The sequence below is a fragment of the Triplophysa rosa genome, linkage group LG5 (assembly GCF_024868665.1).
Source record: "Triplophysa rosa linkage group LG5, Trosa_1v2, whole genome shotgun sequence".
NCBI lineage: Eukaryota > Metazoa > Chordata > Actinopteri > Cypriniformes > Nemacheilidae > Triplophysa > Triplophysa rosa.
In genome coordinates, this window is record NC_079894.1 from 24,039,313 (window position 1) to 24,055,302 (window position 15,990).

Sequence of the window (15,990 nt, forward strand, 5' to 3'; positions counted from 1 at the left end):
ACCAGGGGATTCCAGTTCCCCTCTGGCAAAAGCTGCTGCCTCTGCACAAGCTCCAGAGAACTTGCACAACAAGGCTAAATAAAATAAATAAACTTAATAATAAAATAAATTATAGTTTAAGATTATCATTAATAATCTAATAGCATTTGAAGTTTTGTGGTGAAGACATGTCAAGAGACCGCGTCCTTCTTTATCCAGCTCTATCATCTCAGCTCTTGTCAGGTCCCCACTTCCCATTCTCCGCTCTACCATCAGGTCAGGCCATGAACTGCATCCTGCTCGCTGTGGTAACCTTGGAACAATGAGACAAGACTGGCTGAGAGTAGAGTACTGTTCTGTACTCTTTGATGCAACAAGTACATCAGTTGTGTTTTTGGTTCCGGTTGATCTAACTAATGCAGCCTAAACCCTCTGAAGATTTATATTATGGAAGAGTAGTGTATGCAAGATTAAAAAGATGCGTCTTTAGTCTAGATTTAAACTGACAGAGTGTGTCTGCCTCCCGGACAGTGCAGGGAAGACTATTCCAAAGTTTAGGCGCTAGATAGGAAAAGGATCTACCACCTGCACTTGATTTTGAAATTCTAGGTATTACCAACTGACAGGACGCCTGAGAGCGTAATGCACGTGAAGGACTGTAATACAAAAGGAGTTCATTCAAGTACTGAGGAGCTAAACCATGTAAGGCTTTATAGGTAATAAGCAAGATTTTAAAGTTAACGCGATGCTTTATAGGTAACCAGTGCAAGGTTGACAGAACCGGGCTAATATGTTCATACTTTTTTGTACGTGTAAGAACTCGAGCTGCCGCGTTTTGGACCAATTGGAGTTTTTGTAATAAGCCTGCAGGGCAACCACCTAACAGTGCATTACAGTAATCTAGTCTTGATGTCATGAATGCATGAATTAACTTCTCTGCATCTGAGATTGACAGCATATGACGTAGTTTAGATATATTCTTAAGATGGAAAAACGCAATTTTACAGGTGTTGGCGACGTGGCTCTCAAATGACAGATTACTATCGAATAGAACGCCAAGATTCTTTGCTGACGACGAGGGTTTTATGGAACATCCGTCAATAGTTAAACAGTATTCTTGGTTGTTACTTATAGCAGTTTTCGGTCCAATAAGTAACACTTCCGTTTTGTCCGAGTTCAGTAATAAAAAGTTGTTACTCATCCAGTTTTTTATATCGACTATGCATTCCATTATTCGATGGAACTGCTGTGTTTCATGAGGCTTCGAGGAAATATAAAGTTGAGTATCATCAGCATAACAGTGAAAGCTAACTCCGTGTCGCTTTATTATATCTCCTAGAGGTAGCATGTATAATGCGAAGAGCAGAGGCCCTAAGACTGAGCCCTGTGGTACACCGTACTGGACTTGCGATTTGCGTGACACCTCATTGTTTATTGCTACAAATTGAAAACGGTCGGATAAATAAGATTTAAACCATTTCAAAGCTATTCCCTTAATGCCGACATAATTTTCGAGTCTATGTAGGAGTGTGCTGTGGTCAATGGTATCGAATGCAGCACTAAGGTCTAGCAGCACCAATAACGAGATACAACCTCGGTCAGACGCCAATAGCAGATCATTTGTAACTCTGATCAAAGCAGTCTCTGTACTGTGACATGCTCTAAATCCAGACTGGAATTCTTCATTGATGTCATTCCTTTGGAGGAAGGAGCATAATTGAGTTGAAACTACTTTTTCCAGAACTTTAGATATGAAAGGTAGATTCGATATAGGCCTGTAGTTCCTTAGTTCTCTAGGGTCGAGTTGGGGTTTTTTGACAAGGGGCCTTATAACAGCCACCTTATATGCTTTAGGCACATGTCCTAATGTCAGAGATGAGTTAATAATACCAAGAAGAGGATCTATAATTTCTGGGAGCATCTCTTTCAGTAGATTTGTAGGTATAGGGTCTAGTATGCATGTTGTTGATTTAGATGATCTAATAATTTTAGACAGCTCATCTTGATCTACGGTATAAAATAATTGCATTTTCTCCTTAAGGGCGCTGTAGTTAGTTTGTTCAGCGGGTTTCACTTCTGATTGCATTGTTATAATTTTTTCTCTAATATCTTGGATTTTATATGTGAAGTAGTTCATAAATTCATCACTGCTATGCTGATATACAGGATCAGAAGTCACTGACGATTTATTTTTTGTTAATTTAGCCACCGTGTTAAATAAAAACCTAGGGTTGTGCTGGTTTTCTTCTATTAGTGATGAAAAGTAGGCGGATCTAGAAGTTTTTAGGGCTTTCCTGTATTTTCGAATACTATCCTTCCATGCTGTACGAAATACCTCTAATTTAGTTTTCTTAAAGTTGCGCTCCATTTTTCGGGCCGCTTTCTTTAGAGCCTGAGTGTGTTCATTATACCACGGTGTGGGGCTGCCATTTTTAATCTTCTTTAAACGTAGTGGAGCAACTTTGTCTAGCGTTACCGAGAAGGTGGAATTAAAATTTTCAGTGGTAATGTCAAGATCTTCAACGTTATTTCTCATGATTTGAGACAATTCGGGCAGATTATCGAGAAACGCATCTTTGGTAGTTGAAGTTATTGTTCTACCATATTTGTAACAATGAGTTTTATTTGCAGCCGTAGGCCAGTGAAGCAAACATAATACCAGATAATGATCCGAAATGTCTTCACTCTGCTGAAGGATTTTAACGTCGTCCACATTTATACCGTAAGACAGTATTAAATCTAAAGTATGATTACGAAGGTGAGTGGGTCCTGACACATGTTGACTAATGCCCATGGAGTTAAGAGTGTCTTTGAAAGCCATTCCTAAGGCATCTGTAACGTTATCTACGTGGATGTTAAAGTCACCAACGACAAGGAGTCTATCTGCGGCCAGTACTAGTTCTGATAAGAACCCACCAAATTCTTTAATAAAATCTGTGTGGTGCCCTGGAGGCCTATATACAATAGCTAGAATCAATTTAAAAAGTGTTTTATCTTTAGTATTAGGTGTTGAAACATGAAGAACCATGACTTCAAAAGAATTATATTTAGAGTTCGACTTCTGGGAAATGCTAAGAGAGTTATTGTAAAGTGCTGCGACACCTCCCCCTCTGCCTTTTAGACGAGGCTCGTGTTTATAATAATAATCTTGGGGGACAGATTCATTTAAAGCAATATAATCATCTGGTTTTAGCCATGTTTCTGTCAAACAGAGCATGTCTATTTTATGATCTGTTATCATATCGTTAACAAAAAGTGCTTTATTAGAGAGAGATCTAATATTTAGCAATCCGAGTCGTAACAGTTGATTATCTGTATTTTGTTCATGTTTAGTTTGTTTAACGTTTATTAAATTACTTTCAAGAGGTTTACGCATTATTTTATGTTTGCTAATCCGGGGGACAGACACAGTCTCTATTTTGTGATGTTTGGGAGAACGGATTACTACATGTTGTACATTTTGTGTATTCTGCGACGTGAGACGGCAAGCAGACAGTTGGTTAAGCCATACTGTCTGCTCCCTGACCTGGGCCCCAGCGAGTCAAGTTTTAGCATTAGCATTAAGACTTTTTGCCATATTTCTAGACAGGATGGAAGTCCCAGCCCAGGAGGGATGGAGACCATCTCGTTTCAACAGGTCAGGTCTGCCCTCAAAACTCTTCCAGTTATTTATAAAAACTATATCATTCTGCAGGCACCACTCAGACAACCAGCCATTTAGTGATGATAATCTGCTATAAATCTCATCACCACGATAAGCATTGAGGGGGCCAGAGAATATTACAGTGTCTGACATCATGCTTGCGAGCTCACACACCTCTTTAATGTTATCTTTTGTGATCTCCGATTGACGGAGTCGAACATCATTTGTGCCGACGTGAATGACAATCTTACTGAATTTACGATTAGCCTTAGCCAGCACATTTAAATTTGACTTGATGTCAGGCGCTCTGGCTCCCGGTAAACATTTGACTATGGTGGCTGGAGCCTCTATGTTAACGTTCCGAACAATAGAATCACCGATAACTAGGGCACTTTCAGCAGGTTTCTCAGTCGGTTCAGCAGGTTTCTCAGTGTACACTCATCAGTACAGCCATGATGTGTGATGCATGGACCTTTAGATCAGAGGTTTGGGTTCTCAAACTGTGGATTGCGCCCCTCAAGTGGGTAGCACAGGGGAATAAGGTGGCTCACGCAAGTCACTTGGCTGTTATGGTGCATTACAGTTAAAACAATGAATATGGGCAGTATAAAACCTCTGGTTCATCCATGCTGTAAATGTGCTGGTGTCACATCCTTGAAAGCACAATAAATGTCATTGTTACTTTTCTTAATAAACTTTTTGTCTAATGCACTGCAGTAGCCAAGTGACTTGTGTCATGACTTGCGAAGCCTACAAACAGAATTATTTTATATAACTCATTACTCCATTACTTATTTTGAAAACCAAAGCACATCCACACATCAGCTCTGAGAGCTCGAAGCGTTCTTATATTTTTCGCCATGCTCGCTATACTATACTATATTTGGCAGTCGTGAACTAATGGTTAGAGAGTCGGACTCGTGACCAGAAGGTTGCCGGTTCGATTCCCAGGGCCGGCGGGTAACAACTGAGGTGCCCTTGAGCAAGGCACCTTACCCCTACTTGCTCCCCGGGCGCTGCAGTGATAGCTGCCCACTGCTCCGGGTGTACGTGTGTTCACTACTCTCTGGATGGGTTAAATGCAGAGGTCACATTTCGGGTATGGGTCACCATATCTGACTAATAGGTCACTTTTCACTATACAATATTTTTGCACAGCCCTACTATTCGAACGGGATTAATATTACCTGGGGACCTCTAGTCATTTGTAATAATTGCAGAGGTTGTCTGTGATCTTAATCCCGTCGAATTGGCCATGTCTGTAATTTGTAAAGTAAAAATTCCCCCACAAATTACCTACCATATTTTAACACAGAGGTCCTGTAATAATATTAGTCCCGTGCAAATTGGCATCTCTGTGATTTGGTGGGCTCATATATAAGTTTTCAAGGTTTTATCCACCAATTGCGAATAAAGGAGGCTGTATTGTAGTGTCTAGCCTCAAATGCTGACAGGTACGGTCATATATCATTAAACACCATACAACTATAGGCTATACAAACTATATGCAAAGCCTTGCCATCACATACGGGAAATAAGTCAGTAATTTTGAGTAAAATCAACCCGTGCAAATGCGTCACATGAAATACTGATGTGGGGAGGAAATTTCTAAATCACACAAGGTCCCCAGATAATACTAATCCCGTGCGAGTAGAGCTAATGTTTAACCTAACTAGAGCTGAAACGATTCCTCGAGTTACTACAGTAATTTGAATACAAAAAATCATTGATGCAATTTTTGTTGCCTCGAAGCTTTGTTTAATCCATTTAACTACAGTACACACGGAGCACTGCGTTTCCCCACAGACCGTTATTACTGACGCACAGTCTGCTAAACTCTATTCATGTTACAGGGCTCTCAAGTCTCACGCATTCACCATGAGTCACACGCACTTTAGTCTGTTCACACGCTCACACGTATTTCTCATGCTGATAAATAAGTGATAGCTTATTGAAATGGTGAACTGCTATTTTACCTAGTTTTAGTCTATTTTGCGAGTGAAACTTGTTTTCCGGCTGCATTGAGTCCATAAAACTAGATGTGGACTAAGTTAGTGGATGCCGAATCCTGTTATTTACACATGCCATCTGTCTGTTCTGCGTGTCTGAGTGAATGAACTGCACAGTTTAACGTGCTACATGCGTGATGCTCATAAATTTGTCGGCGTCTGCGCTTTATGAGGACATGAACACAGAGTTGCTCTGAGAGTTTATTTCACAGACATTTTATTGTTTGAGTGAAGAAACAGACGTACTAAAAAATAAGCGTCTTCCGACAACCTGCCAAAATAAGTCTGGTTAACTCTGTATTTTATGTGGACAAATATATTACTATTTATTAGTAAAAAAGAAAATAAACTAAAACTAATTTAGATAAACTAAATGCATCATGCATAATGTCACGGTCCTGCCTTCTTGGTTCTGTATTTCTAGTCGTGTGGCAGGATCGGGAATGAGCCCTTAGGTTTTATGTGAGAAAGCCATGAATTGTTTACGTTTTACATCTCATGTGCTTTCTCGTGTCTTGTCATTGGCCCCGCCCATCTCGTTTCATGTAATGCTTCCCTGCCGTGTCTAATGTTTTCCACCTGCCCTGTGTTGTTATCCCTCGTTTGTGGTCCCTTTAAATGCCCTCACGTTTCATTGTCTTGTGTCGGTTCGTTACGGATGTTACTTGTGGTTACGTGTATCGGTAAACGTTGAGTTATTGTGTATATGCTCTGCTTTATCGCCCGTTGTGTTTACCTATGTTCTTGCCCGTGTTTTCCCTTCTATGTTAAGACGTTGTGTCGTGTTGTATTTAGTGTGTTTTTGCCCCACCGAGGGAAGTGTTATGTTTCAGTTTTTATATCGTAGTTCGCCCATGTCCTGTCGCCCCCTCGTGGGTTGTTTCTTCGTCTCATCCTGTTATTAAAGTCTATTGTTTAACCCCTTCATCCTCGCTGCCTGCATTTGGGTTCTCCCCGTGTGACCGTGACACATAAGCTGAAGTTAGTTGTTTACCTTTGAAATTATTCTTTCTATTTGTATTAATGTTTCTTATTTATACATTTCTATTATATTGCATATTGAATGTAATATGGCAATGTAATGTATTAAATGGGTGAACTTTTCACAGATATTATTGTATGCAATTTCAGTAATAACATTTTTATTTTTTCTAAAAAAGGAAACAAATTAGTTGTTCATTTTAAGAGACCTGTCTTATTTTCTCTTGTATATTTAGTATTGATCTTTAATAAATAAAAAGTATTTATTATCGGAATACCCGATTAATCGATGGAAAAAACAGTAGAATACTCGATTACTAAAATAATCGATAGCTGCAGCCCTAAACCTAACGTTATGTGTCTAACCAAATTCACAGAAGACTCCAACTAAGTTTACTGTCAGGTCCCGGGTCTGATCACCTGTTTGTTTTGTCCTGTCTTTTGCTTGTTAGTGTTTGTCTAGCACAGTTTGGAGAGTTTGACAGCTCGCCACGTGCTGGGTGTTTCTGTTTAGACTCTGCCTCCCTCGTTATCCTCTTCACGACACACCTGTTCTCACTCACGCTAATCTCCTCACACCGGTTTCCACTCCCGCTATCTAGTCTCTCTCTATTTAACCTCCTGCATTTTCTTGCTTCCTTGTCAGTCCATTAGTTTACTACTCGCTGACTTCGAGTCGTTAGCATTCTAGTTACATTCTTAGTCTTGTCGTTAGATCTAGTCTTGTCTTGTCTAGTCCCTAAATTGTGTTTTGTTCGTTCAGGCTCCAGAGCTCTTTGCACCCTGCTCGGTGTCCCACTGTTTACCCAGAGCGGCGCTGGTCTGGCGAGTTCGGGTTTCCTTCTGGCTGGCTGTGTGGAATTATCTCCCTAGACGCCCGGAGGCTACCGCTTCCCTACTTCTCGCTGGAGGAACAACTACTCACCCTTACCGGAGGAATTCTCTCTCTCGCTCTCACGGAGGACCCCGCTGCTCTCTCTCCGGGTTCGGTTCGGGAGGGTCACCATTCATCCTTGGCATTGCCTCACAGTCTCTCCTTTCTGGCTAGTGGCTCGGAGCTTCTCACGGATTCTCCCTTCGGGGTTGTGTGCTCAGAGCTTCTCTCGGATTCACCCTTCGAGGTTGTTGTATGAAACCTTTCACGGATTCTCCCTTCGGGGGTGGTTTCACGGAGCTTCTCACAGACTCTTCCTTTGGGATTTTTTGGCAACGGCCTCTGGATTAACGAACTCTTTCTCTACGTGTGTAAATTGGCAACGGCCTCTGGATTAACAAACTCTTTCTCTACGTGAGTGAGTTGGCTATGGCCTCTGGATTAACGATCTCTTTCTCTACGTGAGTGAGTTGGCAACGGCCTCTGGATTAACAAACTTTTTACGTGAGTGAGTAACTCTGAAATCCATTGTACTATCTCCCTAATTATTTACGCGGCCGAGCGCTCGAGCCTGTCTAGCTCAGATTTATGGTATTACTCCTTGTGTGATTCTGTGGATTATTAGTAATAAAACCCTTTTTATCCTGCATCTGACTCTGGCCTTTACTATCGTAACAGAACGGACTGACCATTATGGAGTCAGCAGGATCAGAATCCCTCCGCTCCACGCTCGCCCAACAGGGAGTTATGCTGGGGCAGCAGAGTACCTGGCTAAACGCTACCGTCCAAGAGGTAGGGGCTATTAATACCCAGATCTCCGAACTCGCGGCCCGACTCGACGAACTCCGACTGGGTGCGGCTGCCGCCAGTCGCCAAGAGCCTGAACCACATGCTAATAACCCCCCAACTTATGACGGTGATCCAAACTCTTGCCATGCATTCTTGTCTCAGTGTGCCTTAGTCTTCACCCTACAGCCACGTCGCTATGCTTCAGAAACTTCTAAAGTGGCTCATGTTCTGACTCTTCTCTCTGGCCGGGCCCGTGAATGGGGAGTGACCGTATGGAATGCCAAGACCTCCTTCTGCTCCACTTTCGAGGACTTCCGCACAGAGATGGTGAGGCAGTTTGACCGCACGGCTCGGGGAGATGAAGCCGCTGCTCTGTTATCCCGCCTAACACAGAAAGGGGGATCAGTAACTGACTATGCCATCCGCCTCAAAACGCTGGCAGCGGCGTGTGACTGGAACGCAAGCGCAGTGCGCGCCTGCTTCCTGGAGGGCCTGAGTCATGACATCGCCGACGAGCTGGCTGCGCTGGACATGCCTAAGGAACTCGAGGCACTTATTGATTCGAGGCACCGCATTGACCTCCATCAAGGTGCCCTTCAGGTGGAATCAGGACGCTCAGGTAGCCTTTGACTCCCTTAAGTCTCGTTTTGTCTCTGCACCTATTCTGTCTATTCCAGATCCTGAGCTCCAGTTTATTGTTGAGGTCGACGCTTCGGATGTTGGGGTCGGCGCAGTCTTATCTCAGAGCAGAGGTCAGCCCAGGATGGGAAGGTGCACCCTTGCGCCTTCTTCTCTCACCGCCTCAGCCCTGCTGAACGTAACTATGACATCGGTAACCGAGAGCTGCTAGCGGTATGATTGGCTTTGGGTGAGTGGCGTCACTGGTTGGAGGGGGCAGCGCAGCCATTCCTGGTCTGGACGGATCATAAGAATTTAGAATATATCCGTTCAGCTAGGAGACTGAACTCACGCCAGGCCCGCTGGGCACTCTTTTTTGGCCGTTTCAACTTCACCCTCTCTTACCGGCCCGGGTCTAAGAACCGTAAGCCGGACGCTCTCTCCCGTCAGTTCGAGGCCACTGGGGAGGAGGCTCCGGTCGAGACCATTCTCACCAAGGGAATGGTGATCGGGGCTCTCTCCTGGGGAATCGAGCAGCGGGTGATGGGGGCCGGTCGAGGGGTGCAAGTGCCGGCAGGGTGCCCGGCGGGCAGGTTGTGGGTACCAGCTGCGCTGCGCTCAGAGGTCCTTCAGTGGGGCCATACGTCCAAACTGGTCTGCCATCCAGGTAATAAGGGAACGTTGGCTGCCATCAGTCAACGTTTTTGGTGGCCATCTGTGGCCAATGATGTCAAGATAGTTCGTGTTGGCCTGCCCGACCTGTGCTCAATGCAAGACACCCAACTGCCCGCCCGCTGGTCTACTCCACCCTTTACCCATTCCCTCATGCCCCTGGTCTCACGTCGCCCTTGATTTTGTCACAGGGCTTCCCCGTTCCTGTGGTAACACCGTGGTTCTCACGGTGGTCGATCGCTTCTCCAAGGCAGCTTATTTTGTTCCCCTCCCCAAGCTCCCCTCCTCCCGGGAGACCGCTCAACTGATGGTGGATCTCAACTGATGGTCTCCTCACCACTTTGTCCTGCCAGCAGTCGTCCCGCTCCTCCCCCCCTCGTCTAGTGGATGGCTCCCCCACCTACACGGTGAGGAGGTTACTAGACATACGACGCCGTGGCAGAGGTGTCCAGTACTTGGTGGACTGGGAGGGTTATGGTGCTGAGGAGAGAAGTTGGGTACTGTCCCGGGACATCATGGATCAGGCTCTGATCGTGGACTTTAATCGGCGGCGAGGTGAGCCTCCTCCTAGAGCCTTTGGAAGCGCTGCTGGGGGGGGGTACTGTCAGGTCCCGGGTCTGATCACCTGTTTGTTTTGTCCTGTTTTTTGCTTGTTAGTGTTTGTCTAGCACAGTTTGGAGAGTTTGACAGCTCGCCACGTGCTGGGTGTTTCTGTTTAGACTCTGCCTCCCTCGTTATCCTCTTCACGACACACCTGTTCTCACTCACGCTAATCTCCTCACACCGGTTTCCACTCCCGCTGTCTAGTCTCTATCTATTTAACCTCCTGCATTTTCTTGCTTCCTTGTCAGTCCGTTTGTTTACTACTCGCTGACTTCGAGTCGTTAGCATTCTAGTTACATTCTTAGTCTTGTCGTTAGATCTAGTCTTGTCTTGTCTAGTCCCTAAATTGTGTTTTGTTCGTTCAGGCTCCAGAGCTCTTTGCACCCTGCTCGGTGTCCCACTGTTTACCCAGAGCGGCGCTGGTCTGGCGAGTTCGGGTTTCCTTCTGGCTGGCTGTGTGGAGTTATTTCCCTAGACGCCCGGAGGCTACCGCTTCCCTACTTCTCGCCGGAGGAACCACTACTCACCCTTACCGGAGGAATTCTCTCTCTCTCTCTCTCACGGAGGACCCCGCTCTCTCTCCGGGTCCGGTTCGGGAGGGTCACCATTCATCCTCGGCGTTGCCTCACAGTCTCTCCTTTCTGGCTAGTGGCTCGGAGCTTCTCACGGATTCTCCCTTCGGGGTTGTGTGCTCAGAGCGTCTCTCAGATTCACCCTTCGAGGTTGTTGTACGAAACCTTTCACGGATTCTCCCTTTGGGGGTGGTTTCACGGAGCTTCTCACAGACTCTTCCTTTGGGATTTTTTGGCAACGGCCTCTGGATTAACAAACTCTTTCTCTACGTGAGTAAATTGGCAACGGCCTCTGGATTAACGAACTCTTTCTCTGCGTGAGTGAGTTGGCAACGGCCTCTGGATTAACAAACTCTTTCTCTGCGTGAGTGAGTTGGCTACGGCCTCTGGATTAACGATCTCTTTCTCTACGTGAGTGAGTTGGCAACGGCCTCTGGATTAACGAACTTTTTACGTGAGTGAGTAACTCTGAATCCATTGTACTATCTCCCTAATTATTTACGCGGCCGAGCGCTCGAGCCTGTCTAGCTCAGATTTATGGTATTACTCCTTGTGTGATTCTGTGGATTATTAGTAATAAAACCCTTTTTATCCTGCATCTGACTCCGGCCTTTACTATCGTAACAGTTTACTATGCAAACTGCTATCCAATCATAGCAGTGGGCATTTTTTGAAGGATCTGTAACTTTAAAAATGAACAAAAAGCAGTTACTAAACAAGGACATGAAAAATAAAAGTCTTCTTACATTACCCTCATTTGCAACAGTTAGCCAAGAACAATTATTCATATTTCCAGCATTTCCAGCTGTCCTTACGTTTGCAGGAAATTGCATGTTTTTTAACTTGTTTTTTACCCATGTAAAGTATGTAACAAAACCTGCAATGTTCCGATGGTGATAGAGGCAAAAGTTACAGACTGCGGCTTTAACTCTGCTGCACAAACTTGCTCTTCGTCTCACAAAAGACCACAAATTGCTTTACCTACTGAAGGGCAAATGAATACTACATTTCTCTGGATTAAAAGAGTAGGAAATCATTAACAAGTCTGTAACTATGGCGTTTATTCAGACCCTAAACTCGCGCGCATGAAAACAACACACAGGCGCGTGATTTAAGCAAGCAGAACAGTTCCACGAGCATTTATGCTCCGCGAGTACACAGAACAGTATCGCGTGCGGAAAAGAATCCTTGCAAGATTTCTGCTCCATGTCCAAAAACACAGTCCGTGAGGCTCTGACGAGCATGCGCGCAGTTCTCTTTATGCTCTCGCAACTGCTCAACACTTGCTCGCTCGTCGAGTTGACCTTTGAGACTCAGATGTCTCCGCTCATTTGATTGGTCACTTTTGGTCTTACCTAATTGATTAGTGTATTACCTTGCCTTAGTTATGTGTATGTTAGTATTTTAACAAGTGACATTTTGATTTCTTGATTTATTATTTATTGATTTATTTTAAGATGTATCCTTTATAATATAGTTAAACTTACATTTCATGTATGACCTATAAAAAATACTATACGTCTCCTTTTGAAAATTAATTTGAGTTATCTAATAAAATTGGTAATGCCTACTGGTATAACCCGGTTTAATATTTTCAAAACAAAAAGCAAAAGAAAAAAAAATACAGTACATCATATTTTAATTTATAATAACTTGTGCTTTGAGTTATACTGCTGTAGCCATTTATTGTATTAATGCTCATTTTATTATAATTTTTGTATTTTAATACAAAAGCAATTATGAATACACATACCTAACCATTTAATTTTTAACTTCCTGTTAAGATGCCAAATATGTAGATCCATAAAACCAAGGGCATACTGTACATAACACTGTAACCCAAGTTTAAAAACTGAAAAAAGTATCGTGTTATGCCAAATGATGACGTTTCTGTAACACTGGTAATGCTGCTTTCACATGCTCTCGGAAATTCGATAATTCCCACTTCAACCCAGAAGTAACATCTGAATTTAGTAACATTAAAACATTACAACATAAAAAGAGCACCGTTCCATAAATTATTTCCGGGTTGAAGTGGGAATTATCAAATTTCCGAGAGCAAAGGCAGCATAAGATACAGGTCGGAGACTGTAGGTGAGTGCATGTTAAAGTGACCAATCAAAGGATCGGAGAAGTTTGCCATTGTTCACGCCTCAAAAGTCTAAGAAGTCAACAGAGCATAGAGAGAATTGCGCACGCGCTCGTCAAAGCCTCTGCTCGCAGACTGCGTTTTTTGCACGCGGAGCAGAAATGCGCTCTCGCAAGGATTCTTTTCCACGCCCAGATATTGTTCTGTGTGCTTGCGGAGCATAAATGGGCTCTGGGTTTAGGGTCTGAATAAACGCCATATGCAACACATTGTGGTTCATTTTGACCACAATCCGGTAATCCGGTAACTTGGTAACTCTCCCTGTTGAAAAAGGTAGGTTTTGAAGCATGGCTGGTTTGTGCTTGTTTAAGCTGGTCATTTGCTGGTTTAAACTGGTCATTTGCTGGTTTAAGATGGTTATGTGCTGGTTTAAGATGGTAATAAGCTTGTCATATGCTGGTTTACGCTGGTTATGAGCTGGATTGGGACCATTTTAAACCAGCATATGACCATCTTAAACCAGCAAATGACCAGCTTGAACCAGCACAAACCAGATACCATGCTTCAAAACTTACCTAACCAGCATATATACCAGCATTTATTTCAACAAGGCTGGTAACTGAACAAACTGACTGACACAAAAAGAAGCTCCAATATTACATTTCCACTTTCCACTATTACAATTTAATATTTTTAATAATGGGGTAAACTGGAAAGACTACTGTATATTTATGGTTAGAAGAAGCTGGTCATATTCGGGGGTCAGTAGGAACAAACAAAAACAAGTGGGTGGGGTTAAGAAGGGAACTGTTTGCCATCATCTATAGTGACTGTTCATGGAATATGAATATATCTGTACTGTACTGGTATTCATGTACAGTACATTATGAGCATGAGGGGTGGATGTGGAGAATTAATGCTAGAAAGGCAGTTTAGTGGGTCAATGGGAATGGGTCACACTGACTCTGATACCTGGATGGCCAGTTGATTTGTGTGTGTGTTTCATTGTCCACGTCTCTCCTGAGGGACCACTCGCTCTGAGACAGAGCTGCCAGACTAAAGAACACAGAGGCTTAGACTCACATCACCACAGCAACATTACCATGACATTTGCAACTATAACAAAAACACTCCTTGCCTCATCAATCCTCAGTGACTTTCTGGAAAGACACCATTGAGAGGTACTTCTGACTTGCTTCTCTCTTAACCAATGTAATTAGCTTTGAGGTTTCACATTTTGTTTCTGACATCATACTGTCTCTATGGGATCAGAATTGTTGCAATATTCTGAATAAATAAACTATGAATAAATATAGAGAGTTTCACAAACATTTTTTAAATCCACATATGCACAGAAAGCGAACCATAAATATATGTTAGTCGTTCCACAAAAAAAAATGGAATTCACAAATAAATACAGTGAGATTTGCAAATAAAAAATATTTACAAATTAATTTTAATGCCATTTATTTGTAGATCGCTTTCTGCACATTTGTGGATCGCTTTCTGCACATTTGTGGATCACTTTCTGCACATTTGTGGATCACTTTCTGTGCATTTGTGGATCGCTTTCTGTGCATTTGTGGATCGCTTTCTGCGCATTTGTGGATCGCTTTCTGTGCATTTGTGGATCGCTTTCTGTGCATTTGTGGATCGCTTTCTGTGCATTTTTGGATCGCTTTCTGTGCATTTGTGGATCGCTTTCTGTGCATTTGTGGATCAGTGCACACATTTGAGGATGGCTCTCTCTGCATTTGTGGATTTTGAAACATTTCTAACGTCAAGACGTGCGCACGATCCACAAATAGGTGGACTCCGCCCACTATCTATGCAAGCCAATCGGGTAACTTCCGCTGTCGTTGTCCAATAGGGCACGTTCTAACTTCAGCCAATCACGTTTTGCTCTGCACTAAGATTCAGGGAGCTAACATGGCAGCTAGTGGCTAAAATGCGTGATATACTAAGAAATGTGAATGGCATCTTCTTTATACTACTCAGTAATGATTGCTTGTTTTTATATGCATTGTCCATATGTTAGTAACAAACGACTGAAACGTTTATGACTTGATAACAGTGTGCACGGACTGGGGTGGACAATCAGTCCCCGGACTGGGGACTGATTTGGTCTGCTGCAAGCCAGCTGTTTTATTGTCTTTATGTTATGTATCAAAGTGATAAAATCCCATTTTGGCATTCGATAAAATATAATCTGTTTCCCCGATATTGCATGGGTAAGCAGCTAGTTCGCTCCACACACTGAGCGTGGCATGGAGTTTCAAGGTGCGCAGCGTTTGCATTGCAATGCACACTGCAGCTGTCGGTGTACTACCAGTATAACGATGGCAGAATTAATGTTGGGGAAATCATCAGCACTGTGAATTTCTATGTCATTCATATGTTATGAATCCTTTTAGGTTTGTTTTGTTCTGTTTTGTTTTCTTTTGTTTTATAGGTCTGAGTTGGTTGACGTAATTAGTGAGTGGTTTCACCTGCGATGAGGCTGATGCCGGCGGTTCTTAAGCATCCTTCCATCGTCACTCTGGGCTACCAGCGCTTCTGGGCTTTTGTTAGTTTTCCGTTGATTCTTTGGTTATTTATTCTTATGTTAATAAAATGTATTACTTTCTTACTATTATCTGGCTTCCTTCTTTGTCACGGTTTAGAGCCGGCTGTGACAAATGGGGGCTCGTCTGTTCAATTTTAGTGTATTTGCGTTGGTTTTGATATGATTTGGAAGCCTTTTTGTTTCGCTCGGTTAATTTGGAAGGAAATACGCCTTGGATTTTGATGAGCTAGGCACGGAGTAAATGGATTACTACCTCGGGTTTTGGCTGTTTGTTGCTGTGCATTTGGTAAGGTAAGTGATTTTGCAAATCCTTTTTGGAGGAATTTTTGAATAAAATTGGTGTTCCCTGGTTAGGTTTAGCTACTCGTTCCCTTTTGGAGCGAGTGGGTTAATGTAATTTTGTTATTTTTGTGGGGTGACCGTGAGTAGAGCAATTGTCTTGGGAGCATATCCGTGATACGAGTGAGTCGCCAGCGTGCTGGTTGCTTTTCTTTGTACCAGCGGGAGTTGATGCATAAATACCCCTCACCAGTAACCACACGAAGACTAGGGGTGAGTTAGTTTTCTTTGGTAGGGAAAGGGAACTTTTTATTCC

At 43.2% G+C, this 15,990-nt stretch overlaps 1 protein-coding gene across 2 annotated transcripts in view; it reads right to left on the bottom strand.

Moving 5' to 3' along the window:
- svilb (supervillin b) overlaps nt 1–15,990 on the bottom strand; it is a 106,371-nt gene that overhangs the window by 39,502 nt on the left and 50,879 nt on the right. The window contains exon 7 of one of the 2 annotated variants that reach the window (XM_057332911.1): nt 13,802–13,885. The exons of the other annotated variant lie outside the window; for it this stretch is intronic. Within the exon in view, the coding sequence (XP_057188894.1) occupies nt 13,802–13,885 (84 nt within the window). The remainder of the gene's footprint in view (nt 1–13,801; nt 13,886–15,990) is intronic. 2 annotated transcript variants of the gene reach the window in all.